Raw genomic sequence first — 14,431 nt, forward strand, 5'->3', positions numbered from 1 at the left:
CTCTCCCTGTGTAGTGAGCGCTCCTCAACCAAAGCAAGAGCAGAGCCTCCTGCTGACCTTCCATTGTAACATCACCTGTAACTAGAGTACTTCCAGAAGGAGGGGAATTCATGGGCCCACCTGATCTGGCTCTGAGATGCAGGAGAAGCTGGCCAACTGGGAAGATCTGCCATAACTGAGCTGAAAGTGGCAGGTGCTGCCACTGAATGTGGGGTGGCTGGTGTGGAGACAAGAGCCAAAACTTGAGTAGAAGAGGAGCTGGCTATAATAATGTCTAATGTCTTTACAGGCTGCAATTTTGCTGCTGCAATTCGCTGAGGGGGGGGAGTGTGGATTCCCCCCCTCTTCCTATTTAAGTACAGGCAAAGAAGCCCTTTGAACAAATCCATTGTTAGCTGATCGTTAACAGAAAAAAATGTGGGAAAACTGGCTAACCTCCCACTGAGAGCTAACTACTAGCAGTTTGAAAAGACTTAGCTGTACTGAGCAAAAGGATGGCAGGGAGGGGAATCCAGAGGTTATTATGTCTGAAGTCAGAGTCTAAAGAAGATGCAGATAAGCAAACTAACAATTGAATAGGCCTCAATTAATGAGCAGGAAAACACCAGAGCTGCGGAAGGAGAAGAACTGTGTGGCTGGATTGTAGCCTCCTGTAGAAAGTAACCCACATACTTTGCTCCACTCATTTCAGCCTCTAGTCTCATCCATCTTTTGCCTCTGATCCTGCCCACCACAGGTTTGTGACACCCAGAGAGTTAATTATTAGATAACGAAGCCCTTCAGCTGAAAAAAAAAGAGCTCTATTGTAGACCATTAACCATAGTTTTTAGGTTTGCACAGAACAGGCAGCTCCGATAAAGCTCTGGCTTGTTCACCTGCTTCCATGATGGAAGGAACGAAGCTTCCAGAAAGGGGCTTGGACCAGGTGCACACCACTTGTTCATGTTCTGGATTATTAAGTCAGGATTTGATCACAAGAATTTGCTGAGTTTTGCCACCATGGTTTGAGCTACCTATGCTTTCCAAGTCCTGATTTCACCTGCCTATGCTTAGGAGGAATGACAGTGCAGATGGAAAGCTGTTCTAATGTTTTAACTGCATGTGACGACCCAGCTTTCTCCAGGTCTTTGCTTGTCCATAGAATTGTAGAAGGGATCCTGAGGGTCATCTAGACCAACCCCTTCCAATGCAGGAATCTCAGCTAAAGCATACATCACACATGTTTTAAGCAACTTCTGCTTAAAACATTTGATGGAAAATCTACCACCTTCCAAGTGAGTCCATTCCACTTTCTGACAGCTCTTACTTTCAGAAAATGCTTCCTAATGTTTAGCTGGAATCTCCTTTCTTTTTAACTTGAAGCCCTTGGTTTGGATTCTACCCTCCAGGGCAGAAAAAACAAGCTTGCTCCATCTTCCATGTGACAGCCCTTTAGCTATTGGAAGATGGCTATCGTACCCCATCTCAGACTCCTCTTTTCCAGGCTAAGCATACCCAACTCCCTTAACCATTCCTCATAAAGCTTGGTTTCCAGACTCTTGGTCACCTTCCTCTGCACATGTTCCAGCTCCCTGTTGTCAGAGAAACTCCACATGTGGGTGGCGCAATAGAATGCAAGACAGATCCTCCTATACGCCTTTCACTTGCCTTGCCCCACCTTGTCCCTCCATCGCTTCCTGCGTGTTGGCACTGAGAAAGCCCACAACCCCACAGAGGACTAGCTATTTGCCCGTGTAACATTATGACATGGTAGATTGCCCAAGCAAAATTAAAGCACGTGACCACCTACCAACACACCTTGGCAGAGGCGAACTCCACACACGCCGTCTACCGCCCAGGCAGGTAATGCGCGAGACGCCCTCCAGCCGGTACCCAGGGAAGCAGGAGAAGGTTAAGACATCCCCCACACCAAACTGAAGGCCTTTGCGGATGCTGTAGACCGGCACTTCTGGCTCGTCACAAGGCTCTAGGTCATATTCTGACAGACAGACAAAAAGCAGGCATGGCATTACTGAGCAAGCCAAGAGTTCTTCTTCTCCCACGATTCAAGGGCAGCCCCATGTAGAGCGCATTGCTTTATTCTCCATAAGGATCCAGCATTGCCCATTCCTACAAGGCTCTTCCTACTTCCTGAGCTCTTGACTTAACACCTTCATGTCACGTCAGAGCTGCAAGGGCAACAAATGTTCCTTTGAAAGATTAGTTGCCTGATTTTTGGTGACTGGAGGCATTTTGGACACACACACACACACACACACACACAAAAGTTGTAAGGATTGTGTAGTTAAGGAGGAAGCAGAAAAGGCCATGTGTGTGTGTGTCAGACAGCCACATCAAAATATTTAGGAAGGTGAATAAATGCTGTAGGTTAGCTACCCTTGTTTTAAAGGAAAAACAGTGCCTACCTGAAAAGGTGATGTTGAAGCCCTCATAAGAAATGGAGAAGTCCGAAATGAAGCGGATTTGAGCAGAGAAGTTCCCGAAGAGGCCAGCGCTGAAAGGAGCAGGCAGGTGGGAGCCAGTGAGTTGTTTCAGTGGCTGGCTGAAGCTGCCATTCTCCGTGATCAGCAGGTAGTCGTGGCCACTCTCCAAGTGGAAGGTGTGGAAGGTGAAGAAGACACCTGTGGAGTGACACAATGCAGGGAGGCACCCCAGTTCAAAGATATGTGTTGAGAAAGATGGTTGAGCAGCAGCAGCAGCAGCATTAGAATTGACCATTCACCGAGCCACTGAGTTCCACGGTACACAACATTTTTCAAAGAACCAGCTTTTCACTCCGAAAAGACGACAGCCAAGGCAGTCAAACGAACATTTCCTTTTCTATTTTACTGTTTTGCATATTTTATTCTTATTATGGAATAAGACAAGGAGCTGGCCTCAAACACTGGAAACCTAAATGGGATATCAGGGATATGTAAAGGAAGTTGAAGCAGCTGCAGGTTGGAGCTGCTGATTTGATTGGAGCAGCGCCTGCATTAAAGTTAATAAATAACAATAACAAAAATAAAAATAAATAGGGACATTTCATCCTGTTTGTTCCTTATTTAGGGGCCTTTCTCACTTTTTGCTTTCAGTCATATGGATTAGAAACTTGACTTCTAAACAAATAGCAAACAATAATACTGAGATACTCATGAACTATGCACTTTATATAACATCATGTGGAACCTGCACTCCTTTTCTCCTCTCATGTGTGGAATCACAGCTCACACAGAGCCCTGAACCTGGATGCAGCTGTGCTTTGTTGGGGGTGGGATTTGTATGTAGGTAAAAGCCTTGGGGCTTGAGAGGAGGTACAGTGGAGAAGTGCTACTGCATTGGGCCCAGACTCAGAAGATGGCTCCGACTCTGAGGAATGAAATCTTTTCTTTCCTGAAAAGGTCTTTTTTTAAAAAAGCAAGTCTCTAGGCCTTACCCAAGAAGTCCCATCTCTAGAGTTCAGACTCCCTGACTCCTTTTTTGAAGGCTATATTTTGGCCTGCCTTGATGCATGTGTCACTCTATGACTTTTCTCTAGAAGTAGACATTAGAAAAGAGGTCGTCTGGCTCCCTGTGAAGGGACTCCACAGACAGAAGCTGCGTTTTTATCTTCCCTGGTAGAGAAAGCAAAAGGTAGCAGCACAGACAGGAACACATGCTCTTTCCAACTGAGGTTCAATTTTACTTCTGTTCTGAGTGTGCAAACATTTTTTAAAAAACATTCTAATGCAAATAAAGGCCACCATTAGGACCTCCATGTTGCAAGCAAGAGGCAGCTGCAGTTGAGAAAGAGTTGGTTGCATCAGCCCAGCAAAATTGTCCAGTGTTGCTGGTGGAGGGCTGAGAGAGAGAAAAAAAACCCTGCAGTATAGTTCAGTGTTTCTATCTAGTCTCATGTCATATTAGGGTTGTTTTTATTTGGGGGGTGGGGTGAGGCAGCTGGGGAGATATTAAGCAGATTATAGCAGCAATGTGGAGTGATTTACTGCTTTCCCACCCCTGGGAAAAACAAGGGGCTCCTTGGGGGTGGATTGGTGCTGCTGGTATAAATGCCTAAGTGAGTATGCCTATTTCAAAGGCTCAGTTTTTTTGTGTTGTTTTTTTTTTTGCTAGAAAAAAGCAAAAAAAGCAAAGCAAAGGGAAGGGTGGCTGTTTGACCCATGCTCATAACATCGCTGTAATTACGCATTATAAATAAATAACCACTACAAATGCTCTTAGGATGCACTGTTTGCTTTTTAACAATTTATGCTTCAATTTATCCAAGCACGGCCATCTGAACCTTAGTTGCTGTAAATCTGAAATCTCTTTTGACATATACGCCTGCCACCTTTGAATATGGCAAATACCATGCCTGGCCTTGTGCCTTTAATAGCTGTGTGTCAGGCAGAAATTCAACAGACGAAGCCTTTTTTCTTTCTTTCTTTTTTTAGTATGGAGGTACAGTTATGGGGGAAAGCTTCACCTCCTGAGATTCAGTCTGTCAGACACGTTATTTGCATGTAGTTGCTGATATATTTTGGGGCCTTCCAGCCATCTGTGAAAAAGGGTACAAATGCACACACGGCACACAACATATGAAAATGTTATGCAAATTTGCATCCGCTTTTGCGAATGACTTGGGGTGGGGGTGGGAATTGCATTCAGTGTATTGGATCTAGAGAAATCCTCTTGACATCTCTAGTATTAATCTAACTGAGGCTTCTTTCTGGGTAAATATGCCCTGGATCAGGCAGTGTGCTTCTCTTTGGGAAACCCCATAGAGAGAGGTCCCTGAGCTCAAAGGCTGCTGGAAGAAATGCTCTATGATATTGCCAGTGCATCATCATGGCAACTTAGATGAGTGATAGAAACGTAATTAGTAATACTTCACAACTGCTGTACCTACATTATATCACTCATTCCTACAACAATCCTGCAGTTGGAAGGCTCGGGGAGAGGTTGTGGCTTGCCTAAGGCCCTGAGTGAGTTTAGGGTCATATCAACATTTGAACTAGGGATGTCCTGATTTGCAGCTTATTCCCTTAAACACCCATTCATCACAGATCAAAGCATGCTGAAAAGGGTATTCTGGTCACACACCAGGGCTGTGGAGTTGGCTGACACACTTAGCAGCTTGTCATACAAGTGATATACAGGGAAGTAAAAACTGAACAATACTGTAAGGTACATCATTCTGAACATACACTGTGGTGAAGGGTGGAGACAAAAGCACTCTGCACATGACCCAAGGCATTCCCTTCTTTATCTACTTATATTTCACATGTTCAGAGAGCGACCATTGGCATTAAAAACAGGTCCAACATTCCTTGCTGAAACTGAGCTTTGCTTTTTATTCTTAGCAAACCCGGGTCCTGCCAGACAAATTGGTCGAGCTGGATTCTTAGCTATCTAATCTCTTACAAATATACTGGGATTTCTTTCTTTCTTTCTGATGCATTTTAATGTCTTAAAAATAGATTTATTTTTAAACTGTAATTTTACAGCTCATTAGTCCATAATGCAGATAAGTTCTCTTGGCCACACAGAAAAGAGATTAAAAGCACAGAGAATCACAGCTGGGAGGCGAACATGGGGGAAAGTCTTATCTCTACGGTGCTAAAACATGAGTAAAACCTTGGACTGAGCCAAAGCCACTCACGGTCGGTACAAAAAATGATCAACTGTGCCAAATACATCTCCCCCGCCCCAACACTCCTTAAGAATTATCCATCTGCATACTGAGATTGTCAGTTGTTGTCGGTGCCCTCCATGATAGCATGTAGAAATATCTGATTGGTTATGCAGTACAGCAACATCCTCATATTCACTATGTATCTGACTGGCTTGGATCACCTGCATGACTGCTCTAGGAAGCATTGCTCTTACTCATATTGCCCACATTTACCCTCACTGACAACACTGTGAAGCAGGATCTAATAGGCTAGGGAGTGCTATGATGGTACCTCAGTCACTACAAAATATGTGACTTGTGATTGGGAAAGGGAGAGAAGCAGCAGTTGTGGGTGGAGGCTACCAGTGCTAAAGCAGAAGCTTGCAAAAGAAAGTTATGGCTTACCAGGACAGTGTGAAAACGTAAGCTCTGGGAGAGGAGCTTGCAAATACTTTGCACCTCCCTGGTCTCTCTCTCTCTTTTTACTCCCATACCACACTGTGCTAAGCCAATATTAGTATGCTATCCAAACTAGAACTTGTGGTTCAGCTCTCTCTTCATTAACAATGAGGTGTAGCTAATGGCATAGTGCTGTCCTGCTCTTTGCCCCTCAACAGGTGGCATTCAGTGGCATATTGCCTCTAATTCTGGAGGTAATATATAGCCATGAGGACTAGGAACCTTTGATGAATAATTGTCCTGTCTGAGCCCTACAAGAATGCATCTGTGCTATTCTCCCATCACTCCTTTGCAAGAACTTCATGCTTATAATTGACTTGGGGGATCAAGATGCCAAGGGTCGATTTCATCCATCATTCTAACTGCTGCCAGCCAGATGGTTTTGGGAAGCTCACGAGGTATGAAAGCAATAGCCTGCCCTTGTCAATTCTCTTATGTTACCTGGTATTCAAAGGTATACTACCTATGAAAATGGAAGCTCCATGAATTAATTGCTAATAGATCAATGTATTAATTTTTCTGATCCTTAAAAAAAAGCCACTTGAGTGAGAGCCATGACCCCTATTTTAGGGTAATACTACTTAATTATCTGCTTCCACTGATTCACCTTGCCAATCAATTTGGAGAACTGCTTTCTGGTGAAGTGGGGTTTCCATTTGGCTGTGCCAAGTGTCTGAATCACCTAGGCCCAGCTAATCATGTGGCTTCTTCCTGTCTGATATTAATGACGCATTCAGCCTTGAAACTGCCATCATGGCCAGCCCCAGATATACATAGCGAACTAAAAGCACATCTGGAAGAGGTGTCCTTGTGCCAGTACCACCAGCTTGCTATGCTGTCCTCCACTAACAGAAGACTCCAGTTCAGAAGTCTTAGTGAAACCACATTCTCCTCTGCTCCATTAAAGTCAAGGACTATTAAAGGAAACTGGGCCCTTGCAAATGAAGAGGCTCTTTTCATCAAGGGCAGATGAGTTAGTAACTGAGATAGAGCTGCAACTTCTGTTGAAAGCTCAGTTTTGAGGATGATCCCTGCTGAAGCAACCCCTGAGCTTTGTGCTCATGAAGCTTCCAGCCAGAGCCCTGCATGGAGCTATCCAGGGTGCTACATGGCCTTGCCTCCCCTATTGCTGAGGACATCACTCAAAGCAGAATACTACTTAAGGGTGAAGATTCCTTGCCTGGGGATAAAAACCTGTTTCTTATCATATTGGGTTGAAACCAACAGTGTTCTGTCTTCCAATAGTGGCTCCCTATGAAGGCTGCAATCCTTCTTAGGGATTGATCAGTGCCTGGGGACCGTTGTGATCAAAAAAACATTCAGCGGTAGCAAGGAGGAGGGGGCAGCTAACTGTAAAGCAACCATGTATAGGAAGAAAAGCTGGCAGCCTCAAAGCTTTGATAGCACAGGATTTAAAAGGCTAGCAACTTAATTCCAATGGATAACAGAAAGCACCGTGCTTAGCTTTAGGTTGGTAAGAAGGAGAGTTTGCTTTCTTAGTTTTCAAAGGCAGCCATGGCTACATTTGCAAGGTTGGATCAGAGACGTCAAGATCCTTGATATGCAAATGGGCATGATTCTGCTGTACCTCCCGGAGACCATGAGACATCAAACCTCTCTGACAGTCTGTGCAAGTCAAGCTGGGGGGGGGGGGGGAGACGGGGAGACAGAAAGACTAAGCAAGCAGGTAAAAACCCCAAGTGAAAAAAGCAACACTATGGCCCTAGGAAAATGTGTGCGGGAGGGGAGGGGATCTATGTGTTAGATCCTTCTTCAGACACAGAGGGGGAAAGGAGAAAACCAGTCTCTGTTTTGAGAACTGGGCAGTGGAAGCCTGTGGAGGTTGGTGCACAGCTCCCCTGTATGGTGAGCAGGCAGGATTGCAGTTTTTAATATCTCCCTAGTAGGTAAAGCGTTTCCAGGTACTAGAATGAGTTTGTCCATCCAGATTGGCTAGTGTATCTCTGGCCCCTTTTAAGGCCCTGAGAATCCGCCTGAAGGCTAAAGGCCCCACCCTGCACTAATTCCTTCTCATTGCATTGTTTGTCAAAATCATGTTATTTTCTCAGGAAAACAAGCACACCTAGATAGACAGGTATTGTTATTTCTGAAAACGCAATAAACACTTCTTTAAAAAGTAATCGGTAGCAACACACACTATTGAAAACAGAAGAGATGGTGTCATGAAGGCCCACCAGCTGCAACTGCATGGAAGCCTTAGCAAGTGCATCCGTGTGAACAAAGGCCTCATGCCCACAGACATCTGCACTGCATGCAGAAACACTAGAGGGAGGGAGGCTGACATTTGCAGCATGGGAGGAGAGACTACATAGCCCACCCCTCTTCCCTCCCACCCCCTTTGTGTCCCGGGTGAATTGATGAGTAGAATGCTTGAATAAGAACCGAATGTCTCAAAAACTGGAAGAGAAAAGCAGAAAAAGTCCCTTGCAAATAGCAGGATTTCTCCCACATCTGAGATCATGTTTCATCAACTAATAAACACATCTGATACAAAGTCAAGGGTTGTGGCAGAGCCAGGAAGCGTCCCTTGCTTTTCTTGGCTGGGATGACAGCCTGGCTGGAGGACAGGTCAATGGAGCTATCAGTCAATCAGCAGAGGAGAGGAGGGATGGAGTGTATTGGACTAAATGTTGATTAAGTTTGCTGGTGGAACAACAGGCCAGTGGACAGATCCTCATGTCAACAGCACAGCAAATGGAGCTGTGGGGAAAACTCAAAACACTGAAATTACTTCTGCAACTGGGTGAAACACTGACCCGTATTATTACATTGGGAGTGGGGGAAATGTTCTGATTGTTTTTTTGGGGGGGGAAACAGCAACATTGCACTTTATTTCACCCTCTTCATGGGTGAGGCCCAAGTTAATTGCCCACATTCTCTCTATCCTGCCCCTCCCCCCAGGGCCTGGCTCTCCTCAACAAGAGGGACTAATAAAACCTTCCTCTTCAGGCTGAGACATTGCCTGAGCAGCAGTCATCATTGCTGGCCTCTTGCTACTGGATTCTGCTTTCCCTCTTGACACCCGTCTCTGACCTTGGTGTGAACGCCTGGCTCCTGCTCAATGGCTGCCTGCAGCTCAGCTCTGATAGATTGTCTGGCAGTACAAAGCTTCAGGATTAGCTGGCCTGATATGAATAATTCCAGGAGACTGGCTTTCTCCCACGGCCCTGTCAACAGAGCAGGACCTTCTGATTGCTGCACTTCATGGTATGATCTGCTCTGCCCCAACAATGGGATTCAGGCAGGGATGGGGAACCTGTGGCCCTCCAGATGTGGTCAGGCTATAACTCTCATCATCCAAGACCACTGGCCATTCTACCTGTGGCACATGGGAACAGGAAGCCAACAACAGTTTGAGGGTCACAGGTTCCACACCCCTGGATTAAGGTGAGCTGTCCCTTCCCAATTCTGATGGGCCTTTATACTCCTTAGCACAGACTCATGCACTGGAAGGTACCAAAAGGCACAAGACCCTTGAACAAGGACACCCCAGAAACTGCTTAAGCCAAACTTTTCCATGGGATGAGAACCTTCCCTGCTAGGTATGTCATGGGCTCCAGTTCCTGCTCTTCAATGCAGGTAGTGCTCCAAGTGAGGGCAGGTGGATAGGTGAAAGAGTATTTGGATTCAGGATCAAGGACTGGCCCTTAAGGGTCCTCCTCTCCCAAGTCAGGGATGGAGTTGGGACCATGGAAAGCTGGTTTGGGTCAGTTTTGAGCTCAGATGTCCTTGGAACAAGTGATCGGCTCTCCATTGACCTGTCCAAGGTCCTGAAAACTCTCTATCTGTCTGCCTTCAATATTTATCCTGTGTTTGTGCTCCTGGATTTGAGTAACAAACTGGACTCTTGCCTGCACTGCCAGTTCCTGCCCCCTTCATGAACTTCTGAGTCCATCTGCCTCCCAAGGGCTTTTGAATGGTCCTTGGGACACGACAGCTTACACCAACCATATAGGCTCCACTATTCATAATTCACTCTGGCCCCCTAAGGCTGATACAAAAGGCCCCACAGCCTTTCCCAAAATGAACAATTTCAAGCAAAGGTGTCCTGGGATCCACATCACATGGCCCCACACGGCTTGCAGACGCTGCTCACGTAGGGTGGTCGGAAGCCGCTCTTTGATCTTCAGGAAAACAAGGAGCTGCACAAATTACATCTTACAGGAGAGTGTCAGGCTCTGTGTGCTGCACGTTAAGCATAGCGGTAGGATAATGGGAAGCCTCTCATCAGAAGAGAGAATCCAGGGCTGAGTGGATTAATGAAGAGTGGATTGCTCCTGCTCTGTGGGGTACCTTGCACAGTGTGTAACGCCTGCACTAATGCGTTGCGCTTTTCAGTGACTGGTTTATCTGCCTTAATACAATTGGCATCACAGAACTGATTGATAGTGGCTCCCATTGTGCTGGTATCTAGCAGAACTCAAAGAGCAGAGCTGCTGAATGCAGCTCAAAATTAATGTGCACTTATGTGCCTGATTTCCTCTCTCTTTCCCCTTTTAAAAATCTGGCTGTTTGCAGCAGCATTTCTTCAAGTCCCAACTTTGTCCCAAATCAGCATGAATTAGCAGAGGAACCAGCAAATCCTTTGCAGCTGAGGAACTGCATTGAGGGCAGGGTGTGCTAGTGTGGCCTGCAGCAGATTAATACCACAGCCAGAAGGGTACAGGTGAAAGGGTGTGGCAGGGGTTACGTAGCCCAGGACTGCACCCCATCACAGGGCAAAGATGATTAGAAGCAAAGCAGTGAGGAGGTCATGAAAACAGTGTTGGAAGATTGCAAAAATAAAAAAAGCAGGAAATGCCTGCCTGTCTATTGCAGTTCCACATTCCATTCCACTTCAGCACGGTGAAAAACTGAGGAACTGGGAAATAGGAGAGAGTTTGGTTCTTGATTGAGGGGCATGCCACAAAAGACAGGGAGCAGGTATAGAGCTCCTTGCTTCATGCTGTCTTTGAGTACATCCTTTCATTTTCTCATAAAACAAGGGAAACTACTATCTTTTCAGTTTTATCATTCATGGAGGTACTATCAATATCACTGTATTTATAATTGCCACAGTGCATTTCAAAGCCAATACATTATCTGACAACTATTACAACAGCATTGTTTTATTAGTATTTCCATACTGCAGAAGTAGGCAGTAGGCTGCGCTGGGACTTGAACCACAGAGGGATGTACCTTTTGCACTATGTTACTCCAGAGTATGTTTTTAGTCCTTCCACTTCATGGTAACCTCAGAAAATGTGGAGGGACACCTCCCTGCTCTGAGGATCAACTGGAGACCCACAGAGCTAGATCCTTTCTTTCCACCACCCATGGGATGAAAGGTGGGAGCATGTCACATGAGTTACCTTTGCCATGAGAAGCTTCTATAATCCAAGTGCAGTTCAAATTGTTGGGGTAGAAATCTGGGAAGCCTGGAGAAAGCACAGTGCCACTGGAACCACGGATGTAGCCTCCACAGAGAGCTGTGATCAAGCAAGAGAAGAAGAGGAGACATTAAAAGCCAGAGCTCTCAGAGGTGGGGAGGGAGGAGCAGTTGCTTAGCAAAGACCCAAGCACCTTCCCAGCCGCTGCCTGGTTTTCAGCCTTGCTTGGGCTAGGCAGCCTGATGCTATTGGACAGCCTTTATGACAATTTAGCAGTACTGAAGGCACCTGCTTGAATTGTTCCACTGACTGAAGTCGTTGTGTGGGCACATGTGGGGTAAGGCGATCTCATAAGTGGCCCCTGACCCTGCCCTGTTTTTCCATCCTCTCTCAGTTAATTATGGTTTACTTCCACCTTACTTCCATGAGGTTTTAAAGTGTCCACTCACCCCAATTTTCTATTCATACCAGGCAGGCACCTTCTCTGCACTCTTTTCAGCACTGGCTAAAAACATTTTTCTGTTTTGTTTGCACATATCTACCCAGGTATGCAGAAAGCTGGCCGGTGTTTTAATCTGTTTTTTAGCTCATCATTTAATTTAATTATTTTTCAATGTTTTAAAACCTGCTCTTAACTGCTTCTACTGATCATTTTGTTGTTTTGTGGCCTCCAAGTCAGAGAGGAAAGCAACAGAGAGTCAAGAGAGTGCTGGCGCCTTCTCTGATGCAAGTGCTTCTGGTTTAGTATGTATAATCCATGACTGGGCCTGACAGCAATACTCTGCTCCACTCTGAACCCTGGCCTCATCCCCTGAAGAGTCGGCATACTTGAATCCTAATTCCCTAAGGTTTACATAAATAAGAATTGGTTATGGTAACAAGCGGAATAAAGAAAACAGCAAAAGAGAAGAGAAACATAGAAGCTATTTTGGAAACAAGGCTATGAGCCATTTTGCTTCATGATGTGCAGGAGAGAAGGATGGAGGGGGCCAATGGCGTAATGCTCTGTTGTTATTATTCTTCAAGCCCAAACTTTTCAGCTTTTCAAAGCTCAGCTCTTACCCTCGCAGCTAGGAAGAGGCCTGCTCCACTGAAAATTAGGTTCGCACTCCAAAGCTTCACTGTCACTCAAGGTGTAGCCTGCGTCACAGCTGAAGGTCACCAAGGCCCCCACATAGAAATCGTCCCCATGTCGTTGCCCACTGACAGGAATCCCTGGGTCCAGGCAGTGGTCCGATTGGAGTTTTACCGCTGCAAAGAACACAGAGGGAGAGGTTTGGCTGCTGGTCCTGGGCACATATTTGGCCACTGAAAGCATTAAATGCTACATTTATACTTATTTATTTGCAGGTTTATAAGCCACTTCACAACCAAAAGATACTAGAGTGATAACAAAATAAGAGAAACACTTAAGTTTAATTGAATATCACATTGTCTTAAATTTACTTGCTTATCACATTGACTCAACTTCAAGGTATTTGGAGGCAGAAGCGGGGGTGGGGAGAGAATCACACCTCAGAGATAGACATAACTTTGCACAATAAGCAGGGGTGGCCCACCCTGTTTCACCACCTGAAGCAAAATAGGGATTGCTGCCTCCTGGGCCGCCCTGCTGCACCCCAGTTCCACAGTACTTGGCAGGAACCTGGATCCTCCTCCAAGTATGACTGTTCTCTCAGCTTCTCCATCTGAGGGCAGGGAAGATGAGCAGAAATGCTACATGCTAGAACCCCTCCCTCTAGTTGGTGGAAGTGTTGGGGTGGGCAGAGTGCTGCCTCTTGCACTTCAACCACCTGAGGTGGGAGCTTACAGCCCGTGTCGTGGGCGGGCTGGCTCTGTCAATAGGTAATGATTTTAGGACTCTGTCTTGGGCTGCAATCCTCTGTGCATTTACTTGGGATTAAATCCCATTGAACTCAACGAATTTACTTTTGAGCAATATACATCATGTTGGGCTGCCAGCTGATCTTTAAGGGGACAGGGTGCACTTTGGATATGAGGTTGCTTTCATTCTGATCTGGTAATGTAACAAGAAATGGGGGGGAAAGGCCTGGAACTATGCAAGGGAAACACAATGCAAATTGGGGTGGGAGCAGTGATCAATTACATATCATTGCATAGCGTTTAAGGGTTGAAAACAACCACAATTGTGAATTATGACTAGCTGCAATTCCTGCATTGCAGGGGGGTGACCTAAATGACTCTTGGGGTCCCCACCAGCTTTCCAACTCTATGATCATATTTGTTGGGTTGATTTCTGCTGCAGAAGCAAACACTGGAAATTTCATTCTTTCATTTATGTTTCTGCCAAAATTCTCCAATATCTTTAAAATAGGTTTATATATAAAGCTGTCCTGACATTTCATTTCAAGATTCTGCAAAATGTTTCTCTTGTGTGTGTGTGTGGGGGGGAGCGTTGAAACTTAAATCAAAGAGGGCAGCCAGCTAGTGAGAGATGGATCGTTCCTGATGTAAATTTGAGCAGGACAGATTATTTTTGTAAGATGCTTACTTGACATCCTCAAAATAATATATACTAAATCTGGTTTGGAATCAGTGTTCCCCGGCCTGGAACTCACCAGATATTATGAACTACAGTGTCCCATCATTCCAGCTGACATGGCCAATGGTCAGGGATGATGGGAATTGTTGTCCAAAAAAGAAAAAAAAAGGAGAAAAAGGAGGGCAGCTGGCTAGGGAAGACTGATCTAGAAAACTATGATGAAGGATGATATCATCACTACATGACTGGACCCAGGATCCAAAGAATCTACAAAATATTCCCTGGAAACCTCCATCACACTCTCATTTCCATTCAACACTAAGTCCCCACCCTACATCAAGCTTCATTTCTGAGTCCCCCATATACAGGCTGTGACTGACACCAAAGAATTTCAAGGTCTTCTAACATTTGGTATCAATAGTGCAAACCAAGCAAAGAAGATGAATG

The 14,431-nt window shown here is 45.4% G+C and overlaps 1 protein-coding gene across 12 annotated transcripts in view; it reads right to left on the bottom strand.

Annotated features, from left to right (window-relative positions):
• Positions 1–14,431, bottom strand: part of CSMD2 (CUB and Sushi multiple domains 2) — a 486,383-nt gene that overhangs the window by 123,214 nt on the left and 348,738 nt on the right. For all 12 annotated transcript variants that reach the window (XM_083625414.1, XM_083625410.1, XM_083625416.1 and 9 more), the window contains 4 exons: positions 12,544–12,732; positions 11,464–11,580; positions 2,406–2,621; positions 1,790–1,978 (listed from right to left, as the gene is read on the bottom strand). In XM_083625414.1, coding sequence (XP_083481540.1) covers positions 1,790–1,978; positions 2,406–2,621; positions 11,464–11,580; positions 12,544–12,732 — 711 coding nt within the window. The remainder of the gene's footprint in view (positions 1–1,789; positions 1,979–2,405; positions 2,622–11,463; positions 11,581–12,543; positions 12,733–14,431) is intronic.

This window comes from Podarcis filfolensis (assembly GCF_964270895.1).
Source record: "Podarcis filfolensis genome assembly, chromosome: 8".
Classification (NCBI taxonomy): Eukaryota; Metazoa; Chordata; class Lepidosauria; order Squamata; family Lacertidae; genus Podarcis; species Podarcis filfolensis.